The following is a 26,545-nucleotide window of genomic DNA, read 5'->3' on the forward strand; positions in this document are numbered from 1 at the left end:
AAAAAAAGGGCAATTTGGGAAGTCAAAGTAGAAATGATCACTTAGATATGCAATTCACGGAGAATGAACAAAGTTTTTGTAAACTTTTTAAACCACTAAAATATAGTAATGTTGAATGTGATGCTATGAATGCTTTATTTACAAAACTATAGAGAAACTGTAGCACGGCATGTTGACAAGAAATCCTCTTCAGTCGAACGAGGGACCACATTCTGTAGAATTGCAAGCCTGACACTGAGAAGTATGGACATAGGTTTGAAGCTTACTACAATAGGGGGGTTTATGCACTACATCCTGATATCAAATTCTCAAGATTAGACTCACAGTGACGAAAAAATTATGTACCAAAGCCTATTCGTCTGCCCTCGCCGCCATCTTTGACGATTTGAAGGCCGTTTTGTATGCTCGGCGACCGTTCTCACATGCTCTTGTAGCTGATACACGAGTTTTGTTTCCATTTCAAACGATTAGGCTTCCATTACAGATGTATTGTTTCGGTTTAGAGGATATTGTTGCAGTTTTGGTGATTTTTGTTCTGTTTTGGTGTATATGAGTTCAGATTTGGTGATTTGTTCACCGTTTGTATGGTGGGCTTGATTTTCATTAACAAGTTTAGTTCTTTCTGCGTGAACACAGATGTCAAGATCAACATGTCCACCATTACAAGTGATGTATTTAACAGTGACCTCTCACCCTACAAGATTGTGTACACGGTGTGTACTGTGCGTAACTGATTTAGGAGCCGGAAAACAGGCTTGTTTACATTTTTCTTGTAAGTAGAGTCTTAGGTTAGGATCATTATTCAAGACGAGTATTCTGTTATTTCCTGTTGTAGAAGAAAAAGAGAATAATCAACTTCGGAGACGGACTTGTGATTCAGGGGTTCCACATCTATCTGAAGACCTTAGGGACAAGTCCATATGTCCTTACCATCCATGGCCGATTCGACAACATCAAGGTATGTTACATTTGATGTCTGACTCAGCCCTGCTGCACAAACTCCAGTGTTCAAACATAGGCTGGTTGTATTGATACTATTCCTTTGTGAAGCAAGGTCTATGTCAGGAAGCAGAAAAACAGGTGCGAGATTTTTCCTGTGCCGTCCCCATCAAGAATACTGTTTCCAGGTCTAGTGGAAAGCGTGTTTGCCAGCAAAGCGACATGTGCGTGGTTTGATTCCTGATTGTGTCAAACTGAAAGGCATTAAATCATAGTACTTTTTATTTCCCTGCCTGTTGCTTTAATTAATGGGATGAAGCAATAACTTATCTGCTCATGTCAGTATGCTGTGTTTTGTATCTCAATGGGATAGCACTATCATCATCATCATCATCCAGAGATTCACGGGATGCGAATTCCTGCGTCCTATACGTATAAAAATTGACAACGGATGCAACGAAATATATTAGCCTGTCCACAGGGATGCAGAAAAAGTCCAACTACATTTTGTAAACATTTCCATCAAGTGACAATAGGTTATCACTGAGTCTGCTCCTAACCGGGTTATGATATCATTTGCAATTTAATTACTGTAACAACGTGATGATCATGATACACAATACAATCACAGTCACTGAATTATAACAATATTAACAACATAGTATTAATAATAATATGTAAGTGCCTGGGACCCCCATTTTGTAGTCCAGGACCCCTCAGAATTAAGAGTATGAATCCCAGGCACCCTCAAATACAGGTCTCAAGGTAAATCCCTGTCATCATCATCATCATCATCATCATCATCATCATCATCATCATCATCATCATCATCATCTTTGTACTTATTTGTCCAAGGCACTTCAATTAGCCTAGTATCCTTTATGTGTGCCATAATCCTATGTACCTATCCAACAACACCAATAATGTGTATGCTTAAAACACTGATCTCATTACCCCAGTCAGTGGATCAGTGTTTATTAGATATTCATTCTCAGCTCACTGGGGAGTATACAACTAAAGCTGTCTGTGAGGCACTAGAAGGCTAAGGGTCACATTACTGTCTCATCCTACCGGGTACCCACTCACTGCTGGGTGAACAGAGTCATATTAGGAAAATATCACTTGCCTAAGTGGGACACCACACATGCTTCATGGTCTTCAGTATGGGGCAGAACATGGTCCTAGAAACTCCTACCGGGTACCCACTCACTGCTGGGTGAACAGAGTCATATTAGGAAAATATCACTTGCCTAAGTGGGACACCACACATGCTTCATGGTCTTCAGTATGGGGCAGAACATGGTCCTAGAAACTCCTACCGGGTACCCACTCACTGCTGGGTGAACAGAGTCATATTAGGAAAATATCACTTGCCTAAGTGGGACACCACACATGCTTCATGGTCTTCAGTATGGGGCAGGACATGGTCCTAGAAACTCGGGTACCCACTCACTGCTGGGTGAACAGAGTCATATTAGGAAAATATCACTTGCCTAAGTGGGGACACCACATGCTTCATGGTCTTCAGTATGGGGCAGAACATGGTCTTCAGTACCCATGGGGTGAACATGGTCCTAGAAACTCCTACCTAGGGTACCCACTCACTGCTGGGTGAACAGAGTCACTATTAGGAAAATATCACTTGCCTAAGTGGGACACCACACATGCTTCATGGTCTTCAGTATGGGGCAGAACATGGTCCTAGAAACTCCTACCGGGTACCCACTCACTGCTGGGTGAACAGAGTCATATTAGGAAAATATCACTTGCCTAAGTGGGACACCACACATGCTTCATGGTCTTCAGTATGGGGCAGAACATGGTCCTAGAAACTCCTACCGGGTACCCACTCACTGCTGGGTGAACAGAGTCATATTAGGAAAATATCACTTGCCTAAGTGGGACACCCACATGCTTCATGGGTCTTCAGAACATGGTCCTAGAAACTCCAGTATGGGGCAGAACATGGTCCTAGAAACTCCTACCGGGTACCCACTCACTGCTGGGTGAACAGAGTCATATTAGGAAAATATCACTTGCCTAAGTGGGACACCACACATGCTTCATGGTCTTCAGTATGGGGCAGAACATGGTCCTAGAAACTCCTACCGGGTACCCACTCACTGCTGGGTGAACAGAGTCATATTAGGAAAATATCACTTGCCTAAGTGGGACACCACACATGCTTCATGGTCTTCAGTATGGGGCAGAACATGGTCCTAGAAACTCTCAAATCAAGCTGCTGAAAACAGTGACCTTTCCAAGGGATTCGCCATGACACCATCACTGCACAGTGAAACTGTCAAACCTCGGACAACGCGAAGTATTTATGTAGGTCCCTCCACCTTCAACCAACAGTGTTGGACTGTATTTTAGAATAAGCATCAGAAGTGAGGGACAATTAAACTATAGTTATGAGCAAGAAACAAATCTTGTATGTCGTATACTAAAGTACTGTCGGAAATAGAAAAAAACTGTTTTTCCACATTTATATGTACAATTTATGAAGTTAATATGTGAAAGTGTGAAATATCTGTTAAACTAAGTTTGGCCTAACTACAGTCTCAGTGGTAAGGAGATAGGAAACGTGAAAAAAGGACTTTACTGAAGAGAGATTATTGCAGAAATGAGCAATGCATTTTTTTTCTAAGTCCAAAGCTACTTATTTAGAACAGACCATGGCTTTATTAGTGTGCGATGATATTGTATTTCAAAGGACACTTTTCAAATGCCCATTTTGAAACTAGACTTAGCTTCATTATAAACGATAGCTGATGTAAAAAATACTAACTTTAAGACTGAAACTATTAAGGATGTAGCTACCATGGAGCCTCACTATCATTATAAAAAGAAACAGGTAGGAGGGGCCGTCTCAAAAGCAAAACCAGGAGGAGTGTCACAGACGGTGGCTGGGGTGGTACTGGGGGAAAGAGATATCAGCTAAGATAAGATAATCCTTTAGGGGATTAAACTGGGGGAAGTAAACGGCATGTCTTAACAATTAACAAATAATATCCAGTTCTGTCGATCTTGGGGTAGTCTTGCCACCTATATATTTTGAGACATTTATTACATTAGTTGATTTAAGCTTTTCTGTGGGTATCATATTCTTTTACATATCTCAACATAAACGTTATTAAAGACACGTAAGATGATAATCAATAGATGAGACATATTCAATACACATGAAAAAAGCATAAAATATCTTTGAGATGACCCCTTGTGCCTGTAGGCAGCACATGCATTTCATGCCAGGTGAGTCAACGGTCCGTCTCCATACCTGTCCGAGCGACCTAATTGCCATCTATAGTCTGATCTATTGTTTTCAGCAGCTATTCTTACTTTTCTACGTTTTGCCCGATTTTACAAGTAAACATGCATTTCTGGATATCCTATTACACATCCCACTGAACGCCCAGTTAGGCCGATGTGGGTTATTTCAACATATGCTAAATGCAGTTGTGTAAATTATAGGGATACAGAGTAACAGCCTAAAAACAGTTGTTTTCTATTTCCGACAGTACTTTAGTAGATATGTGGATGACTTATCTCCCCTGATTGTTGAGGTTAATGTTTACTGAGCTCCGGTGATGTCTGCTAACTGATGTCTGCTGATGTCTTGTGTTGTACAGGCTCCATCATGGAAGGGCTCCAGTTCCTTCTGTAACGAGCCGTGGCTGGTCGTCCTCAACAGGACCGGCATCACCAAGGAGGACTTGTGGGGGGACGGAGGTGGTGAGTGAAATCTGGCTGGTAACGACAACTTGTCTGTGCTTTTGTTCAAACAATGCATGCAATTATTACCATATTGATCATAAAAAATGGAAACCAGAGATGACATCTTTGATGATTTAGGCCCCAAAAAATAAATGTTGTGGTTCCAATTTCCTACATTTCAGAACTAGGGTAGGTAGGTAGGGTTTTGGGTTTTTTTTGCAAAATAATTTTACATTACTCATGTGTCAGAAAATAAATTTAATTTATTATGTGGTGAGTAAAATTGTTAGGCTCAGCGGGAATATTTAGGGTCGGTCGGGAAATCGGAACCACAAGCTTTTTTTTTTAGGCCTTATTAAGAATATTTTGTACCAAATTCTGCAAATATGTTCAAGGAGAATGACAATCAGACGATACTGACTGCCAAGATGTTCCCGGTGTTTCATGCCACGGATGTGATTGGTCTGCGTGAGATTCTGTGGCTGCAGGGTCAGCTAGCTGATGATGGAGACAAGACAATACTCAAACGGTGAACATTCATTTACATCCCTCCATCCCACTGATGGAGATAAGACTGACTGACTGAGTTTGGTTTTACGCCGCTTTTAGCAATATTCCAGCAACATCATGGCTGGGGACACCAGAAATGGGCTTCACACATTGTATCCATGTGGGGATTCGAACCCGGGTCTTTGGCGTGATGAGCCAACGCTTTAACCACTAGGCTACCCCACCGCTCCGACGGAGATAAGAACCATCAAGTGATATTTCTCATGGACACCCACCACTGATATTTCTCATGGAATAGGGGAGTATGTTAGTTTAAGTCATTTTTGGGGGTGTGTTGCTTTGTTCATCATCTATCTGCCATAACCCTTTGGCATCTTCTCAGATGCAGATCATGTTGATGGGACTCAACCCCAAAAAGTACTAGAATCTGTACTTTACTAAGAAAGTGTTATCCCAAATATAACATATGTTACAGTGTCATAAGTCTTTTGACGTCTCATGTGTCAATTACTTTGACATCTTGTCTGTCAATGATATTTTGTAAGGCTGTAACAATTCACTCGCATATTCGGTGAATCGAACCGTGGCCCTTCATGAATTCAATTCGTTATTCGTGGTCACCAGAACCGAATATTAACGAATATTTACGATTTTTTTTAAGAGAGCATGTTTTACTTGAACCATTGTGTACTTTCGGAAAGTGAGATATGCAAGAATTGAATATGCAGTAGCGCAAGTCATGTTAGTTTACCATGGCTGCACATGGTACTGTCGACTATAACTATTACATACCAATTTGAGTGTCATGAGATCACTGGTTATTGCTGTGACAAATCAAAACTGTCAGCATGGGCGTTCCATATTATACGTCAATCACTTAACTACAATATTGTATTTGTGAATAATTATTCGTATTCGTTACCCAATATTCATGATACGTATCATATTCGCCACATAGTGTATTCGTTGCAGCCCTCATATTTTGACATCTTGTCTGTCAATGATATTTTGACATCTTGTCTGTCAATGATATTTTGACATCTTGTCTGTCAATGATATTTTGACATCTTGTCTGTCAATGATATTTTGACATCTTGTCAATCGGCAACAAAATTATGACATCTCATCTGACATATCAACATTTACACTGAGAAAGCCACAAGTATCAAGATGACAGAATATTTTGTTTCTGCTAAGTACTTGATACAGTTATGTTTCCTTCCAGTCAGTTTGAGGCGGTGGGGTAGCCTAATGGTTAAAGCGTTGGCCCGGGATCGAATCCCCGCATGGGTACAATGTGTGAAGCCCATTTCTGGTGTCCCCCGCCGTGATGTTGCTGGAATATTGCTAAAAGCGGCGTAAAACCAAACTCAGTCAGTCAGTCAGTCCAGTCAGTTTATTCAAAACCAGTTGAGTTATTTAAAGGGTACTTTGGTCACAGAGTTCGTATCAGATAGTTAATTTTTCCAAGAACATCACACAGGGGATATCCATCACAAGTACCATTCAAACTGTGAATTATACATATCATGCCTTGTATTTTCGCAAAATGTACCTTTATATTGCTGCTGTAACACATTAATGACACTCCTGTTCACTTCAGCCACAATTTTATCTGAAGTTGAATGATATACTTTTTAACTGTACATTGTTCACAAGATTATTTCCTGAAAACTCTGGCACAGAATAATAGTGAGTGAGTGAGTTTAGTTTTACGCCGCACTCATCAATATTCCAGCTATATGGCGGCGGTCTATAAATAGTCAAGTCTGAACCAGACAATCGAGTGATCAACAGCATGGGCATTAATCTACACAATTGGGATACGATGACATGTGTCAACCCAGCCTGACCACCCGATCCCATTAGTCGCCTCTTACGACAATCATGGGTTACTGAAGATCAATTCTACCCCGGATCTTCACGGGTCCACAGAACCTGTATTATCTGTATTAATCTACGGCAAATATTCTATGTTGCTATGGTAGGTTACTATGGTAACCTCAGTGAGTGACTCATGCCTTCTCTGTCACCAGGTGGCGCACCTCATGGCGCCTCTCTTTGGAAGAAATCCAAGCTTTCTCTGACACTAGGAAAATATTTGACCAAAGACGGTAAGTCATCCATGAAACCAAACCTGCCGATTTGTGTGAGTGAGCTATGATTGGAGCAATATAATTGTTACTGGTCATCAAGAACTGTACCAGTTATGAATAAAGCGAAAAAACACTAAATCATAATTTGATAGTTGTTTTTGTCGATCTTTGGTGCCATTTACAATTTCTTAAATTCACGAGTTCCTAATTTATAACGAAATCTAACACCCCATTAGGTAACTCTAACTTATAGTCTCTAAGCGTGCTAACAAATCAACACATGGAATCAAACTGACTACAATTTCTCATCTTACGAAAGTGCATGCTTGAAAACATCTCCACAAAGTATGTTGTGGTTAAGGCATGTTTTCGCAAACTGTTCGCCTAAGAACCTGTCCGGAAACAATACAATAACACAGTGCAATAAATAAACAATACATTTGTGTGGACAATCCTTTTGTCCTGTCACAATAGCACATTGACACACTGGCAAAACAATAGCACATTAACACACTGGCAAAACAATAGCACATTAACACACTGGCAAAACAATAGCACATTGACACACTGGCAAAACCAAGTCCCATTACCTTGATATGCTTGCTCAGTTTTCACAAATTCATGTGCACTATCTATTTTCATGTGTATAATCATTCAAGTCAGTTCTGTGTTTTTATCAAGGTGACATTTTTTAAATATTTTATTTGATGTGATATATGACTTTCTCGAATGTTTGCCTGCAAGTTGATATGATGGATTTTGGGTTCCAGGGAACTCTTCTATAATATCGCCAAACATGAGATAAACAACGTATTGACCCAACAGCAGCACAAAGGTTTCCGCAACGTCTACAACAGCGCCAGCGTGGAGGGATACTCTCAGACGATACTGAAATCCCTGGATGAAGGTACAGATCTCTTGCGTATAAGGGGTGGTGGGGTAGCCTAGTGGTTAAAGCGTTCGCTTGTCATGCCGACGGCCCGGGTTTGATTCCCCACGTGGGCACATTGTGTGTAGCCCATTTCTGGTGTCCCCAGCCGTGATGTTGCTGGAATATTGCTAAAAGCGGCGTAAAACCAAACTCACTCACTCTTGGGTATAAACTTCAGTTTGAACTCACTCATCCCATATTTGGGTATGAGTTTGGGGGGTATTTTAAGTTTTAGAGGGAGAGCGATTTCTTACAACCTGCTCTGGCTGAATGACCCAATTTCAAACTGTCTCAGCTCCAATTCTTCGGAATACCTCATCTCGGCAAATCAGACTCTGCAAGTCTGAATGCGTGTCTCTTTCAAAGTGCCTTCAACGAACTATAATTTCTCTGCTTCAGTGCACTGCACATGTACTCTACAACATACACTGTCATTAAAATTATTATTATAAGAAGTAGTAGTAGGAGTACTGAGGGAGTGACTGAGTGAGTGAGTTGAGTTTTACGCCGCACTCAGCAATATTCCAACTATATGGCGTCGATCTGCAAATAATCAAGTCTGGACCAGACAATCCAGTGATCAACAGCATGAGCATCGATCTATTGATATATACTATTCACACTTTGCTAAGGATCAAGTCATGGATTCAACAGAAAACTATGATGTTGGGTCTAATTTGGTTTAAATATCCAAACTTATTGTAAGGATGGATCCTAGGTTTCAGTATTTCACTGCATTTTGTGGATCCCTTACCTGCTATTGTCAATGACTCATTCCATGATTTGCAAAATGGTTGATTGGTGCCATGAAAACCATTTTCATGGTTACTCATGTATCAAGTGCATATGGTTAGATTAAAGTGGCTGTTTGCCTAAAGAGGGGGTTACCATGTCATTATTTATCTAGTTTTAAATGGATACAATTTCAAATTATAAATCTATGTTTTTGTGAATTTTTGTGATCCCTAGCAAAGTGTGAGTAGTATATTTGTATGACAGTCTGTCCTTAAGTTTTTATTTTACATATCATTAGACATTCTCAGAATAGAATTTTAAGCTGTCAGCTTTGTTTGGTTTCAGTGGCCAGCAGCACAAAATCCCCAGGCATCGCTGCTCGGACATTGGCCAACATCGCAGACGTCCTTGGCTGCATGGCCGAAAATAAGGGTGGACTGCGTAGCGGCCCTGCAGCCAACAAGTCCTGGGCCAAGGCTTTTGGTTATCTCGAGGTAGGCACTGACAAGTAGTCTAGTAGACAGAGCACCTGCAAGGAGTCCTGGTTTGAAGATGGTACTTGTTGGTACCCTGCCTGGTGCTGTGCATTATGGGAATATTACCAGGACTGTTAGCTCAGAGTCAGCATACTGCATCTAAGATACATATCCATGTAAAACCACAGGCCCTCGTGTCTATGCGAGGATTAAGGTTTAATTTGTTTTTGAGGTGACCCCCGACTCGAAATGCTTTACAGTCAGTGTGCAAAATAACCACTGGCCCGCTAGCCCATGGCTAATAAAAATCCAGTCGGGCCAGAGAATCTCCGCAGTCACTGGCCCGATTGGCTAGTGAATTTTGTAAATCTATCGCTCTCTCCAACTTGATAAGCTATAAACTTATAAATCATGCAAGATTATGGCCTGATGGAAATATTCATCATATTAGCAGCTTAATAATGAAACCCGTGCCATGCCGACAGTATCTTTTTCGCATCTTTTTTTTGTAATCTTTTGTTTAGTTTCTACATTCAGATTTCGGGCTAGTGAATTATTTTATGAGCTAGTAACTTTCAAGAATAGCTAGCTCGACTGGCTAGCAAAATGTGAAAACTATTTTGCACACTGTTTACAGTACAATACATCATGACAAGGCCGGACACTTCGGTGTACCCCACCCGCCTGCTTTGCTGATCGCTACGCTACCATCGCATACAATCCATTAAAACTTAATGTAAACATAATCATGGATGATTATTCTTTATAAATTTGCAGGAATTTTTGCTTTCATCGACGGTTTGATTTGGAAATGTAAGAATTGTTTTCCAGCAATGGCTTCTCATAAGAAAGCATCACTTGTAAAAGTCTCCTTAACCAGCATTAACCAACCAGAGGACTTGCTTTGACCACATCCCCGTTTTGTGCGGACATATTGTCATCCATTTGTGACAAGATTGTTTAGTTGAGGGTCAAATTCTGGTTTCAATCGACTTGCAGAAATAACAATAAAGAACTGGTAGGTGTCATGAGTGGTGCTCGATAGGCCAATCATCTATGATTATGTTTACATTAAGTTTTAATTGATTGCATGCGATGGTAGCGTAGCAATCGGCAAAGCAGGCGGGTGGAGTACACCGAAGTGTCCGGCCTTGTCATAATGTATTGTACTGTGAAGCGTTTCGAGTAGGGGGTCATCTCAAACTTTTTCTGTTTTTTCTTTCTAAATCTATAATCCTCACAAACACACGAGGGCCTGTGTATGAGACATGAGGGCATTCAGTAACCCATGCTTGTTGTAAGAGGCGACTTACGCGATCCGGTGGTCAGGCTCACTGACTTGGTTGACACATGCCATGATATGCCAATTGCATAGATTGATGCTCATGCTGTTGATCACTGGATTGTCTTGTGCAGACTCAATTATTTACAAACCGCAGCCATATAGCTGGAATATTGCTGAGTGTGGCGTTAAACAACAAACCAACCAACCGAATATATTTGTCTGGATAAATAATTTTATCAAACACTACGCACTTAAAAATATTTGAAAGTATTCGTGCGGCTAGTCAATAAATTAACAACTAAACACTGTGTAATATTTCTTAGATTTATAGTCATTTCTCTAATGATGTAACATTGTTAGAATGTAGTAGTTTAAGAAATATGACTATTCTGACATTTTCTCTGACCAAGTCCTTGGATCTCTCAGTGGGTGTGGCTGCTCTGGCCAAGGAGAGAGAGCGCTGGCTGGGTCGTCCTGACCTGCTAGTAAGGGCAGCGCGACATTATGAGGGAGCAGCACAGATACTCATCAGACAGGCAGTGATGACGGCGAAGGTGGTAGGTTCACTGAGATTGTGATGGCAGGCAATGGGTAGTCTCATTGATAAATCGACTATGACTACAGGTTGCATGCAATGTAATTTCCACACAATTTAATAAAAATTTAATTGCATATGAAAAGCTGTTATATTTGAGCTGTCACACATTGTGTTCCTCTTTGAATAGAAAAAAACATATGATACTTTCAACTTGTAAACTTCTGTGTTTGTAATCTGTTTCATCTTCTGTTTTGTATCCCTTGTAATGAAAGAATCACGGTCAAGCATGTCCTGCTTGACTGTATTGATTTTTCCACCACAAGGGATAAATATTTCAGTGTCAAAACAATGAAGGATCTTTTTAGTAATGTTATTTTTTATTTAATTATTGATTTTTTTTAAAAAAGAAATAGAACTTCTTGATAAATTTTGATTGATATGTTTTGTAGATAGATGTATATTATATAATTGGTAGGTTAAAATAGCAACTGAGATTGTTAGTGGCTGCATCCTCACAGGGATTTGAAGTATTGTGAAATTATTATCCTCCTGTTGGGGTACATAAGTCTCAAAACATTCAAAGTAAATTGGAACTTATCATATATATACGTAGTATATTTCGTGGTGTGTTTGTGATTTTAAATTACGATGGCTGAAATGTTGCCTATGACATAGGTGGATCCAGGAATTTTCAAAAGGGGGTTCAAACCCCCTTAACAACCCCACAGCTCCGCCAATGTGAAACATAAACTTCAATGTGGTCTTTAGTCATTTTCGGTTCCTGAAACCCCCTGAAGACCCCACAGCCACCCCACCCACCCCCAACCCCTGACTCCACCAATGCTATGTGACTATAAATCTTAACTCACTCACTCAGTCAGTCCTAAGTAATAAAATGTTTTCATATATTCAATTTGATGAATATTAGGCTGACAGCATGCAACTTCAGTGTATTGAATGTATATTTATCTTCTAATTTATACCTGCTGTAATTATTACACTTATGTTTCAGTATTTCAAGCCCCAAGAAGGAACATTGCCACGTATCAACAAGTGGGTGACGGCAGAGTGCCCCGCCCGTATTGACATCACAGGGGGGTGGTCCGATACACCTCCCATCACATACGAACACGGGGGAGCTGTCACAACAGTTGGGCTGCTTATTAACGGGAAGGTAGATTCATGCTGCTGTATCCATCTTTGAATCATCATCATCATCATCATCATCATCAGGTAGCCTGGTGGTTCATCATCATCATCATCATCGTTTTCTCCTGAATAGGGTCTGAGGCACCACAGTAGTGGTGGTTATGTCCCTTCCATGTACCAGGATCTTGTGTTCTTGTGTTTTAATCCCAGATTCTTCCAGACTTTTGTTCTTGTTTTGGCAACATGGGTTTGACCAAGATGGTAAATGTACAAGAAGGGCATAACTTCATTTCTTCCTCCAATATCAAACTGGAATGTTTCATTGATCAAACAGTGTTTAAAGCATTGTTAGACTTAAAACTATTAAACCCTTACTAACCACAGGAATCCCATTCTCTTCCACAGAGGTTACTTGTCATATCTTCCGACGAACCTCTGTTCTAATACGGCCCTTTCATGGTGCGAGTGTTCAGGATTCGTGATTGGTTGCAATCACATTTAGTTGTGCAATCAGCGACGTTGTTTCAAAAGGGATCATTCGCAAGGCCTCGGTAATTTCCGTATGCTTCGAGAAAACTAAACCTCTTACCCTGTGCGATGCGCCAACGTTTCTTCTAGACACAACTCAGTCATGTTATGGCGGATCAGTGGCGTCTCCATCGCCCTCGTTGACAACGGACAAGCTAGCCATTAAACGTCTTGTGTGTAACATCAACACAAGTCCCCGGCATATGGGGGATATTTGTGGCCCCACATTTGCTTGTGTTTGTCAAGTTGAATCTAAGTTGATGTAACACGTGTTTTGATTGGATAGAAAGAAGGGAGATAATTCGTGTTGCGATCTTTTGCCGCTAGTGGATTTCACGAGAACCAGGAAATATGGCCGTATTAGAACAGAGGTTCGTAGGAAGATATGACAAGTAACCTCTGTGGGAAGAGAATGCAGGAATCCATGAAGATCCGGGTTAGAATTGCTTGTCATAAGAGGCAAGTGGTCATGCTTGCTGACTTGGTTGACATGTCATCATATCCCAATTGGGTTGAGAGATACTGATGATGTTGATCACTGGAATGTCTGGTCCAGACTTGATTGTTTACAGACTGCCGCCATATAGCTGGAAGATTGCTGAGTGTGGCGTTGCATCAAACAAACAAACAAACAAACATAACCCCTGAAACTGTTCCTGTGGTTTTTGTCCTTAACTTTCATTAACATTTCACCAGTCACATTTTGACCTAAAAGTAAGGGGCATAACTTGTACTACCTTGGAATTTAGCCACAACAAGTCCTTCCCATCAATATTCTTCAAACTGATTTAATATCTTTTCAGAGGCCTATTGGTGTAAAGGCACGAAGAATACCTGAGTGAGTATGGTTCAAAAACTGATATGAATTATGATAACCATTCTGTTGTCATAGTAGAGTTAGGTTATCATAGGAAGTAGCCTCACTGTTTGGTCCTGAATGCCTGAATGCACAGCATGAGGTTTCAAGTGTTAAATGTGACACAGTTAAACATACAGGTAACTTACTCTAACAATATACGCAAATAATACGTTAAATGTGACACTGTTAAATGTACAGGTAAGTTACTCTAACAATATACGCAAATAATACGTTAAATGTGACACAGTTAAATCTACGGGTAAGTTCCTCTAACAATATACGCAAATAATACGTTAAATGTGACACTGTTAAATCTACAGGTAACTTACTCTAACAATATACGCAAATAATACGTTAAATGTGACACAGTTAAATCTACAGGTAACTTACTCTAACAATATATGCAAATAATACGTTAAATGTGACACTGTTAAATCTACAGGTAACTTACTCTAACAATATACAGGTAACCTACTCTAACTCAAATCGCTAAACGTGACACAGTTAAATCTACAGGTAACTTACTCTAACAATATCACTAAATAATAATCGTTAAATGTGACACAGTTAAATCTACAGGTAACTTACTCTAACAACATACGCAAATAATACGTTAAATGTGACACTGTTAAATCTACAGGTAACTTACTCTAACAATATACGCAAATAATACGTTAAATGTGACACTGTTAAATCTACAGGTAACTTACTCTGACATAATACGCAAATAATACGTTAAATGTGACACAGTTAAATCTACAGGTAACTTACTCTAACAATATACGCAAATAATACGTTAAATGTGACACTGTTAAATCTACAGGTAACTTACTCTAACAATATACACAAATAATACGTTAAATGTGACACTGTTAAATCTACAGGTAACTTACTCTAACAATATACGCAAATAATACGTTAAATGTGACACTGTTAAATCTACAGGTAACTTACTCTAACAATATACGCAAACTCTTTGGTGTTAGCATCAATTTTGAGTGAAGTGCATTAGGTTGTGTCAGATATTATTGTGAGTTGAATTAAGAATTAAGAAAGAAGTACTTTCCTATGAATGTTAGCCTTTGAAGAGATGTAGCCATCGATATTCATTTACACAGTCACTTACTCACCTACAAATCTGAAATTTGCCATAGCCCTGTGATCAAGCTGGAGATATGCAACGACACTGCGGAGAGCCAGTATGTGGTGTGCAAGGAGCTGTGTGACCTTGAAGACTACTACCAGCCCCATACTCCAGGTGAGACAACCCATGAACATCCGGGTTAAAATTGACCTTCAGTAACCCATGCTTGTCATAAGAGGCGACTAACATGATCGTGTGGTCAGGCTCGCTGACTTGGTTGACACATGTCATCGTATCCCACTTGTGTTGATCGATGCTCATGATGTTGATCACTGGATTGTCTGATCCAGAGTCGATTATTTACAGTTTTGATTCTTTGTGTACTCAAGTTAAAGTATCGCCAGAGTGAGAAATAAAAAAGTGACAATATCTTTGCTGCTTATTGTCAAAGGACAAACATACGTGTTGTACCAATATGAGACAACAGAAAGATGGCGGCAGGAAACGGTGCAGATGTTAATGGAAGGAAAACTAATTATAACCAAGTAAGCCTCTTCTGGGTTAAAACATTGTTTTGGGTAAACTTTATGGTGTCTATATTCAGGACTCAGCCGTGGTTTACACAGGATCCAAATATAATTGTATGTGTATTGTATTATTAATACCTTCTGTTCCCCTCTGTTGTTGCAGGTGCCTTGTTAAAGGCCTCGTTTGTGTGTGCAGACATCATTGACCTGACTTCCAGCTCGTCCTTGGCCAAACAACTAATGGACAAATATGGAGGCGGCTTTGAGATGCAGTCCTGGTCAAATCTTCCCACGGGCTCTGGTCAGTTGTTTGAGTTATAGTCCGTTTGACTTCATTTGAGACCGATGAAGTGCTCAACGGCCAGGTAATCAACAAGCGCGTGCAGTGAAATTTCAATTTCACATGTACAAGTCGCACACCTGGCTGTTCTACCAGCAGGTGGTCCTCCCTCATAAGAAATAGCAAAAAGTGACATCAAAATAATGATCGTTTGTTAAACAACTTTTTTATTCGGGGGTCCGAAATTATGAGCCAAATCATCAGAGTTGGTCTGTCGGTTTCATGTGACTGTGCAAACTTTGGTTTTGTTGTAATTATTAGATTTTGTGTTAGTGAGCAATTCATCGGTCTCAAATGAAGTCAGACTATAGTGAGTGTAGTTTTATGCCACTTTTAGCAATAATCCAGCAATTTCACAGCGGGGGACACCAGAAACAGGCCTCACACACAGAACCCATGTGTGGAATAGAACCCGGATCTTCGGCATGATGAGCTAATGCTTTAACCACTACCCCACCGCCCGCATCAGCTGTGTGAAAATATATGATGATCATATATAGTAATAATATTTTGATTTTAGATTGAATGTGATTGTGTATGTGTTACAATAAAGCAAAATCTGAATATACTGAAATATTTGAATATACATTCTCGATTGACAAGAAGAAAGCTAAAAAAATCTTATTGATGGAAAGGATAGGTTAATAATTATACCTCTAACTGCTACTGGCCTCAGTTTCTAAGTAATACCAGTTACCTCCCTTACCCTTTCCTTTATGTCGATGTTTGATTAGTTGGTTACTGTTGTTGAAAATAAAGGGCAAAACATTGGCGATATTTACGACCACAAAAATGGATGGACAGATTAGTAAAGGTTTACATGTGATCCATGGAGATACAGAGGCTGGACGGAAAGATGTTGTGGTTAAATAAGGACTATTTCTCCCCCAGGGCTCGGCACCAGCAGCATCTTGGCGGGGGCCGTGATGGGGGCGGTGCTCACTGCAGGGGGCAAGTCATGTGAGCCTGAAGGACTGGTACATGCCGTAAGTCAGATCTAGACTGGATGTTGATGTAGATATGTTTAATTCCCATGATGATTCCAGATGGAATTGGTTACTATGGTGATAAGCTGCTACAAAGTGAGTGAGTGAGTTTAGTTTTACGCCACACTCAGCAATATTTCAGTTATATGGCGGCGGTCTGTAAATAATCGAGTCTGGACCAGACAATCCAGTGATCGACAGCATGAGCTGCGCAATTGGGACTGGTCGGCTCGGAGTCAGTATAATGTGTCTGAGTGGGATATTCATGCTTCACTGCGGCTTGGTATCTCAGTGGGCTAGCACTATAAAAAAACCAGCTTCAGTCTGGGCTAGTACAAGCAGCCACACATACACACGAATGCACGTCGTCATATGAGCGAGGTATTCTCAAGCACGACGTTAAACCCAATTTCACCTCACCTCACCTCCACTGATCATGTTATCATGGGTTCTAATCCCACTTTGGTCTGAATTCGTTTTTCATGCCATACCCGGGTACCCATGCTTTGCAGTTTCAAAAAGGTGGTAAAGGTCTATGACCTGCATCACTTTGGGCTTATAGAACTGGAATACTGCGTCAAGGTGGGATTAAACACCACTCACATATATAGTAAACAGTACTGCAGGTGCTCTATCTACAAGACCTATTGCTCACTACAGGTGCTTTATCTACAATGACCTATTGTTCACTACAGGTGCTCTATCTACAAGACCTATTGTTCACTACAAGTGCTCTATCTAAATTGACCTATTGTTCACTACAGGTGCTCTATCTACAAGACCTATTGTTCACTACAGGTGCTCTATCTACAAGACCTATTGTTCACTACAAGTGCTCTATCTACAAGACCTATTGTTCACTACAAGTGCTCTATCTACATTGACCTATTGTTCACTACATGTGCTTTATCTACAATGACCTATTGTTCACTACAGGTGCTGTATCTGGAGCAACTACTGACGACAGGGGGAGGGTGGCAGGACCAGGTTGGGGGGCTGTTTGGCGGGGTGAGGCTGGCAGTGTCAGAGGCACAGCTACCCCTGAGGGTGGAAGTGAAGGACCTGGAGGTGTCGGAGAGAAACATCCAGAAGTTCAATGAGAGACTCATCCTCATCTACACCGGAAAGACCAGACTCGCCAGGAACCTGCTCCAGGTATGAGTGAGTGAGAGAGTGAGTGAGTGAGTGAGAGAGTGAGTGAGTGGAAAGACCAGACCTTAGCAGGAGTGAGTTTAGTTTTACACTGCTTTTAGCAATTGTACAGCAATATCACGTGGGGAGAATGTGCTGAATCGGAACCCGGGTCTTCGCAATGACAAGCGACCTTACCAGTAACCTGCCTCATGTACCAGTGAGTGAGTGAGTGAGACACTGGAAAAACCAGACTTATCCAGGAACCTGCTTCAAGTATGAGTGTGTGAGTGAGTGAGTAAGTGAGACACTGGAAAAAACAGACCTTACCAGGAACCTGCTTCAAGTATGAGTGAGTGAGTGAGTGAGACACTGGAAAAACCAGACTTATCCAGGAACCTGCTTCAAGTATGAGTGTGTGAGTGAGTGAGTGAGACACTGGAAAAAACAGACTTTACCAGGAACCTGCCATAAGTATGAGTGAGTGAGTGTGTAAGTGAGTGACACACTGGAAAGAGTAGACTCTCCAGTTCTTCTCAAAATCATAAGAATTCATCTGATCGTGTCATGTGTCAACAACATAGCTTCAACATAGTCTGTTGTCCAACAGATCAGCTGTGTACAGAGCCAGATGACCTGTTAGATATCCACTGTTATCCATTGTTATCCAGAGAACACATAGCAGCATGACTAGCTTGGTGTCAAGATGCTGGTATATGCGGTTATGGGGAATGGTCCACTGGACAGATGAAGTTTACTGTAAATCATGAAATTTTTGCGTCAAGATATTTTTGCAACTTGCCTACGTGTCAAAACTAGATTGCAACTGAAAGTTCTACCTAATGTAAATCCAATCCCATATTAAAGGTTGCCGCTAATCTTGAACTGAGCTCTGTAGAGTACTTCCGTGTGTATGCAGTCAGTGATGTTTTCCTAAAAACAACACACACTGCACAGGCCAGATAAGCTTAAATCAGTTCAAAGGGTTTATATTAATTAGAATGCCTCTATTAAATTGTTGACAATGACATCACCAAAGCTGTTGATCTCCGGAGAGGTGTGATGAAACCTAGCCACACCTGTTGGATGGTGTCAGCCTATCAAACGGTCTTTAAACAAACAGAATGTGTGTTGAGTGGTTGGCGCCTGTCTGGACTATAAAGACGCACTGATTGAGTAACTGTTGTTCAAGTGTCCCTTCATTCTCTTCCCACAGAGGTTACTTGTCATATCTTCCTACGAACCTCTGTTCTAATACGGCCATATTTCCCGGTTCTCGTAAAATCCCCTAGCGGCAAAAGATCGCAACACGAATTATCTCCCTTCTTTCTATCCAATCAGAACACATGTTACATCGACTTAGATTCAACTTGACTAACACAAGCAAATGTGGGGCCACAAATATCCCCCATCTGCCGGGGACTTGTGTTGATGTTACACACAAGACGTTTAATGGCTAGCTTGTCCGTTGTCAACGAGGGCGATGGAGACGCCACTGATCCGCCATTACATGACTGAGTTCTGTCTAGAAGAAACGTTTGCGCAACGCGCAGGGGAAGAAGTTTAGTTTTCTCGAAGCATACAGAAATTACCGAAGCCTTGCGAATGATCACTTTTGAAACAACATCGCTGATTGCACAACTAAAGTCTTGAACGCTCACACCATGAAAGGGCCGTATTAGAACAGAGGTTACGTAGGAAGATATGACAGGAGTAACCTCTGTGGGAAGAGAATGGTGTCCCTTGTGAGTACTAGTATTGCTAGTAATTAGTCTTTCCACAAGTTGTTGTCATTGCTTAAGTGATGTATTGTCTAGATATGTTGTTGATTATATGAACTGGTGAATAAATTGCATAATGACATTTTTGCGAGATCAAGTCATTAGCAATTTTCGCAAAAATATCATGCTCACAAACATTTCGTGATTTACAGTATTTCTTTCATTCAAGACTGTTGGCCAAGATGTTGCAATATTTTTTTACATGTGTATACATGCAACGAACAACTGAAATATTCGGTGGGTGAGCTCTGACAATACTTACTGTAGATCCGTGTCCCTACAAGATACATGTGCGAATGTGTGGTCATTAAGTGGCCTCTAGTTCTGTGCCTGTCAGTGAACTTGGCCTAGTGAGGTAAGTCACATCGGCAATATTGTATCTAATTAGGAGTTAAACATCTGTGTTGGCCAATTTCCGGGTGTTTTTGAGTATTTGAAGCACAGGAATTCATTTGGAACCGACGGCGTCAGCCGTATTCCCATGCTTCAAATACTCAATAACGACCGGAAATTGGCCCACAGATGATGTTTATTGACATTGTAAACACAAAAGTAAACCAAAAGGTCCACGCACGTTTTTGTGTCTGCACTCATTTACATCGAGTACGGGTACAGCAGTGAAATGTCATCAGCCGGCCGTTTCGGCTGTCTCCCATGGTAGCATCTTGAACTGCTCATTTGTGATGACCGTCAGACTTTACGTCACAATATGATTTGAATGACGTCATCACAGCTGACGACGTAACAATACAATGGTGTGAGCGATGTTTGTACGTATTAATACGCGGCGAATTTCTGGGAATCAAATACCATTGGATCATGTTTTTCAACCAATCAGATTAAAGAACACAGTGACTTTTGGTTTACTGTGTTGTTTGGTTGTTGCATTGGTCTGCGGTTGATGTAGTGTGCATTGGTATGATGTGATATGACAATGCTTTGTTTACAGGACGTCATCAGAAACTGGTATGCCCGCAACCCTCACATAGTGCTAACAGAGGATTTACTCGTAATAAAAGCGCGGGAAGTGGCCGAAGCCTTCTCTGATGGTAATTTAGATACATGTCAAATGTTATTCTTCTTTCCGTTTTGTCTGATGGTAATTGAGATCTTTCCGTTTCATCTGATGGTAATTGAGATGCATGTCAAACGTTATTCTTCTTTCCGTTTTGTCTGATGGTAATTGAGATACATGTCAAATGTTATTCTTCTTTCCATTTTGTCTGATGGTAATTGAGATGCATGTCAAACGTTATTCTTCTTTCCGTTTTGTCTGATGGTAATTGAGATCTTTCCGTTTTGTCTGATGGTAATTTAGATACATGTCAAATGTTATTCTTCTTTCCGTTTTGTCTGATGGTAATTGAGATCTTTCCGTTTTGTCTGATGGTAATTGAGATGCATGTCAAACGTTATTCTTCTTTCCATTTTGTCTGATGGTAATTGAGATGCATGTCAAATGTTATTCTTCTTTCCGTTTTGTCTGATGGTAATTGAGATCTTTCCGTTTTGTCTGATGGTAATTTAGATACATGTCAAATGTTATTCTTCTTTCCGTTTTGTCTGATGGTAATTGAGATCTTTCCGTTTTGTCTGATGGTAATTGAGATGCATGTCAAACGTTATTCTTCTTTCCATTTTGTCTGATGGTAATTGAGATGCATGTCAAATGTTATTCTTCTTTCAGTTTTGTCTGATGGTAATTGAGATCTTTCCGTTTTGTCTGATGGTAATTGAGATGCATGTCAAACGTTATTCTTCTTTCCATTTTGTCTGATGGTAATTGAGATACATGTCAAATGTTATTCTTCTTTCCATTTTGTCTGATGGTAATTGAGATATATGTCAAACGTTATTCTTCTTTCCGTTTTGTCTGATGGTAATTGAGATCTTTCCGTTTTGTCTGATGGTAATTTAGATACATGTCAAATGTTATTCTTCTTTCCGTTTTGTCTGATGGTAATTGAGATACATGTCAAACGTTATTCTTCTTTCCGTTTTGTCTGATGGTAATTGAGATCTTTCCGTTTTGTCTGATGGTAATTTAGATACATGTCAAATGTTATTCTTCTTTCCGTTTTGTCTGATGGTAATTGAGATCTTTCCGTTTTGTCTGATGGTAATTGAGATGCATGTCAAACGTTATTCTTCTTTCCATTTTGTCTGATGGTAATTGAGATACATGTCAAATGTTATTCTTCTTTCCGTTTTGTCTGATGGTAATTGAGATCTTTCCGTTTTGTCTGATGGTAATTTAGATACATGTCAAATGTTATACTTCTTTCCGTTTTGTCTGATGGTAATTGAGATCTTTCCGTTTTGTCTGATGGTAATTGAGATATATGTCAAACGTTATTCTTCTTTCCATTTTGTCTGATGGTAATTGAGATACATGTCAAATGTTATTCTTCTTTCCGTTTTGTCTGATGGTAATTGAGATACATGTCAAACGTTATTCTTCTTTCCGTTTTGTCTGATGGTAATTGAGATACATGTCAAACGTTATTCTTCTTTCCGTTTTGTCTGATGGTCATTGAGATATATGTCAAGCGTTATTCTTCTTTCCGTTTTGTCTGATGGTAATTGAGATACATGTCAAAGGTTATTCTTCTTTCCGTTTTGTCTGATGGTAATTGAGATACATGTCAAGCATTATTCTTATTCTCCAATGCCTGTATCTGCATACACATCTCTGTTCCACACATTATTTTCCTGAAATGCACCTTTTCTTCAGCTGGCAAATTCTTCATTTTAAAAAATATGGATTATCTCCCTTTATAATAGGTGATTTTGAGATGCTTGGTGAGTGCGCCAATGAGTACTGGAAAATGAAGAAGATGATGGCACCGGGCTGCGAGACTCTTGTGATTCAGAAGATAATGGAGGTTCTGCGCCCCCACAGTCTAGGCCTGTGTATGGCAGGGGCCGGGGGAGGGGGGTTCTTGTGGGGTATCATGAAGGAAGCGAGCTCAAGGGCAGAGGTGGAGAAGCTGCTCTCTAGCGTACAGGTAATATCATCATCATCATCATCATCTCAATCATTACCATCACCACTATCATCATAATCACCACAACCATCACTTTCATCATCATCATCATCATCATCATCGTCATCATCATCTCAATCATTACCACCACCACTATCATCATAATCACCACAACCATCACTTTCATCATCATCATCATCATCATCATCATCATCTCAATCATTACCATCACCACTATCATCATAATCACCACAACCATCACTTTCATCATCATCATCATCATCATCATCATCTCAATCATTACCATCACCACTATCATCATAATCACCACAACCATCACTTTCATCATCATCATAATCATCATCATTAGTAATATTATGTACATTTTCATACATATAAATCTACAACTAGACTAAATAACACTGAATGGGAAGAGGTTAATCTTTATTGCAGTCTTCAATTCTTTCAATAGAGGGGGGTGGTGGGGTAGTCTAGTGGTTAAAGCGTTGGCTCGTCATGCCGAAGACCCGGGTTTGAATCCCCACATGGGTACAATTAGTGAAGCCCATTTCTGGTGCCCCCTGCCGTGATATTGCTGGAATATTGCTAAAAGCGGCGTAAAACCAAACTCAGTCAGTCAGTCTTTCAATAGACGATGAAATGATCTTAAGTTCACTTAAATACATGAGTCCCAACAATACTACTCAACTCCACATAGGGATGCTGTGCTAGTTCACTCTCTTTCAACAAGACAACAACACTTAAAAATGTTCACTTTTGTTTGTTTTTTAACGTCACACCTTTTATAAAATGAAGCTTAACATGCCAGGTTCTCCTCAAAATCTATCAAATTTGTTTCAAGACATGTCCTAATGCCAGTCGGATTTACCCCACCCTGAACAAACAAGTAGAGGAATTAATGAGTACATGTGGGTAGGAAGCCTTCTTGACAGACTGGTTCTGTGTTGTCTATGCCCAGCATCACCTTTATGATGTCACGTTAACCCAAACTCTCTCACTCTGAAATTCTGTTTCCACAGGGTCTGGAAGATGTTGTCGTGTATGAAGCTTGTGTGGACCAATCAGGGCTCTCCATTTCAATTGAGGAGTAGGTTGTCATGGTAACGAGTTTGAGGAATGCTTATGACTTTCTGTGAGTGAGATTTACTGCCATGACAGAAAAGACGCTGAAGGAAAATGTACAAACACATGAACAATGACATAAACAAAAAGAACCTAAATAGGATCTCATGTAATGGGTGAATCTACAGCTGCTTCGTACAGACGTTGATCAAAACTCTGAACTCAGCAGACGTCTTCGTCTGTTGTTGAATTTGTGGAAAATATTATGTTTTTTGTTTCTGTATTTGCCTGCATAACTTACTTTTGAATTATTCCAATTTGGATCTGTCAGGGTATGAAGTATAAAATAGCCAGACGTCATTTAAACTCAAACTTGTAACTCAAACTGGTTTGATGTTTGATGAATCTGTAGCACAGGGAGCCATGTTATACAAGCGCGGAAGCACACTGTATGGAGTTATGTCCCTTAGTAATGCAAGAATCCTGTGATCATGGGTGTGAATCGCATCATATAAAGTCGAACGTCAGGCCTGTTATCTGATGAATCTGGAGCAATCGGAGCCATGTTATACAAGCTCGGATGCACACTGTATGGAGTTATGTCCCTTGGTAATGCAAGAATCCTGTGATCATGGGTTTGAATCGCATCATTTAAACTCGAACGTCAGGCCTGTTATCTGATGAATCTGGAGCACAGGGAGCCATGTAATACAAGCTCGGAAGCACACTGTATGGAGTTATGTCCCTTAGTAAAGCAAGAATCCTGTGATCATGGGTTTGAATCCGCATCATTTAAACTCGATCGTCAGGTCTGTTATCTGATGAATCTGGAGCACAGGGAGCCATGTTATACAAGCTCGGATGCACACTGTATGGAGTTATGTCCCTTGGTAATGCAAGAATCCTGTGATCATGGGTTCGAATCCTCGTTCACCCTGGTTAAGTTTCAGGTTTGTCAGCACTTACCCTTTCCTTGTGGGCTTCGTACTGATAAACATTAATGACATACATCACTTTCAGTGTTCTGCCTCATTACATTGACAGACCATGACATAACCAAAATTTAGTTCAATGGTTTAAATTCAGTTCACTCCAATACAGGATGCTTGTATCATCTGAAGCGTGTTGGAGATGGAGATGTTGATTGGAAACCTCAGGAAATGTTTTAAGCAATATAGGAACTGACATATCAATGTTTTTTTCGACACCATCTCAGCTCATGCCTTTTCGAAGCTCGTATGATGACGAGGAACAAAGTTTATTGATTCACATAATGTCAGGACATGTTTTCATGGTTTGTAATGTCATTTAAAAGTTTGTGTTTTGTATTCCAGGTAGACATTAGTGCACAATGAAGTGGGACCTACCACTTTAGTGAAAGGGTAGAGGCAGTACAATTTGAAACCACTGGTGCGTAAAATTGTTTATTTAAGACTGTAGGCATTATTCCCTGTAGGCTTCAGTAGGCTCCACCATTTTCGTATTTCCATGCTTCATGTGATGTTTTGGGTAACTATATGTGTATGTTGAACATTATACTTAAGTAGACATTCAGACATTCATATGGAAGCCGCTTAGGGCCATTCATTTTTTCATTTTTTTCGTGAAATTTCTCCCTTCCTAATTTTTGTGCAGCCTCATTTCTCTAGTGCTACATGTGATCTGTTCGCTGGACCATGTCATTTGTACCTTTGGCAAACTGGGCAACAAATAATTCCTTTTGTCCAGCGACTTACAGGTGGTACCAATGATGAAGTTAGCTAGCATCCCAAGTTTCATCAAGTGAAACTAGATTACTTTAGAAAATGCATGGTGATTATTTTAATGTTCTTAGATTGAAATTTGTTTTTGATTCTTGATCCCCGAAATATATATGTTATGCAGAATATATTTTATTCACGATTTTATTGTTTATGCCATGAATATCAAGAATTCTGAGCTACTAGGGTTTAACAAAAAGTCGGATAGGTTGTAAATAGAACATCTAGTCCTCAATATTATTATCAATAGTCATAAAATTGTGTCTCTCCCGAACTGTGTGATAATATGTTTTTTGAATATATTATAAACATATATATATTTATACCCTGAGATTCATGTGCTGTTCACATCATCTGTCATCTAGAAAGATTGTTGAATAAAATCATCTCGTATTATATGTTGCAGTTTGTTTTTTAGATGGAAACTACTAGAAACATGGTGGAACGATATTTTGGAAATCAAATAACCAATAAGATCAAGTGAAATATATCACACATTTTGTTGAGAGTTATGGCAAGTAATGAAGAGCAATAACCAATTTGTAATCGATGCATAATCAGTAAATCATCGTTTGTAGACCCCATCACAAACACACACACACACACACACACACACACACACCCCACCTCTCTCTCTCAGTAGTCAGAAGTTTGAAATCACAGTAACCACCTGTGACTGAAACAGCAGATTTGGTGACCACACCTTGCTGAAGAACTATGCATGGTGATGCATTTCAGCAATAAGTCAACTTTATGCATTATTCAAGTTTAAAGGACAACATTGAACATAAAATTTGGCTCCCTGCTGGCTCTTTTTGTCTTCATTGAGAAGTGTGAAGTTATAATAGTTAGTTAATTTGAATTATATTTTCAGGGGCTTGTTTTAGTTTCAATTAGATGTCAATTTAATGTTTACTTATATAGTAGTAGTACATTTTCAGTGCCTCTCATTAACAACTATACCACATACTAAAAAGAAAAAGAAGTTTAGTTTAAAGATTATTACATGAATTCAGTCTCTACCTACTGGAAACATTAACACCGAAGCACCTTAGTATGAATTATAAAATATCTATAAATCCAAAGGTTGCTGAAAATACAGG

General features: G+C 39.9%; 1 protein-coding gene and 1 long non-coding RNA gene across 2 annotated transcripts in view; one reads left to right on the top strand and one right to left on the bottom strand.

The window, feature by feature from the left end:
• The window catches only part of LOC124282926 (L-fucose kinase-like), a 75,846-nt gene extending 51,803 nt beyond the window's left edge, over positions 1–24,043 (top strand). The window contains exons 14-29 of the mRNA XM_046718976.1: positions 836–958; positions 4,572–4,669; positions 5,048–5,185; positions 7,203–7,280; positions 8,033–8,169; positions 9,274–9,422; positions 11,100–11,246; positions 12,240–12,401; positions 13,708–13,742; positions 14,918–15,021; positions 15,538–15,675; positions 16,606–16,700; positions 17,637–17,855; positions 20,562–20,661; positions 22,397–22,620; positions 23,640–24,043. Of these exons, the coding sequence (XP_046574932.1) occupies positions 836–958; positions 4,572–4,669; positions 5,048–5,185; positions 7,203–7,280; positions 8,033–8,169; positions 9,274–9,422; positions 11,100–11,246; positions 12,240–12,401; positions 13,708–13,742; positions 14,918–15,021; positions 15,538–15,675; positions 16,606–16,700; positions 17,637–17,855; positions 20,562–20,661; positions 22,397–22,620; positions 23,640–23,711 (2,019 nt within the window). The 3' untranslated portion in view covers positions 23,712–24,043. The remainder of the gene's footprint in view (positions 1–835; positions 959–4,571; positions 4,670–5,047; positions 5,186–7,202; positions 7,281–8,032; positions 8,170–9,273; positions 9,423–11,099; positions 11,247–12,239; positions 12,402–13,707; positions 13,743–14,917; positions 15,022–15,537; positions 15,676–16,605; positions 16,701–17,636; positions 17,856–20,561; positions 20,662–22,396; positions 22,621–23,639) is intronic.
• LOC124282927 lies at positions 8,320–17,425 on the bottom strand. The gene is made up of 3 exons (XR_006900283.1): positions 17,345–17,425; positions 17,297–17,298; positions 8,320–8,353 (listed from the first exon to the last, which is right to left on the bottom strand). It is a non-coding gene; the product is annotated as an uncharacterized LOC124282927 (long non-coding RNA).
• Positions 24,044–26,545: the final 2,502 nt, after the last annotated feature.

Source organism: Haliotis rubra, unplaced genomic scaffold (assembly GCF_003918875.1).
Source record: "Haliotis rubra isolate DU_JTF1 unplaced genomic scaffold, ASM391887v1 Scf307, whole genome shotgun sequence".
NCBI lineage: Eukaryota > Metazoa > Mollusca > Gastropoda > Lepetellida > Haliotidae > Haliotis > Haliotis rubra.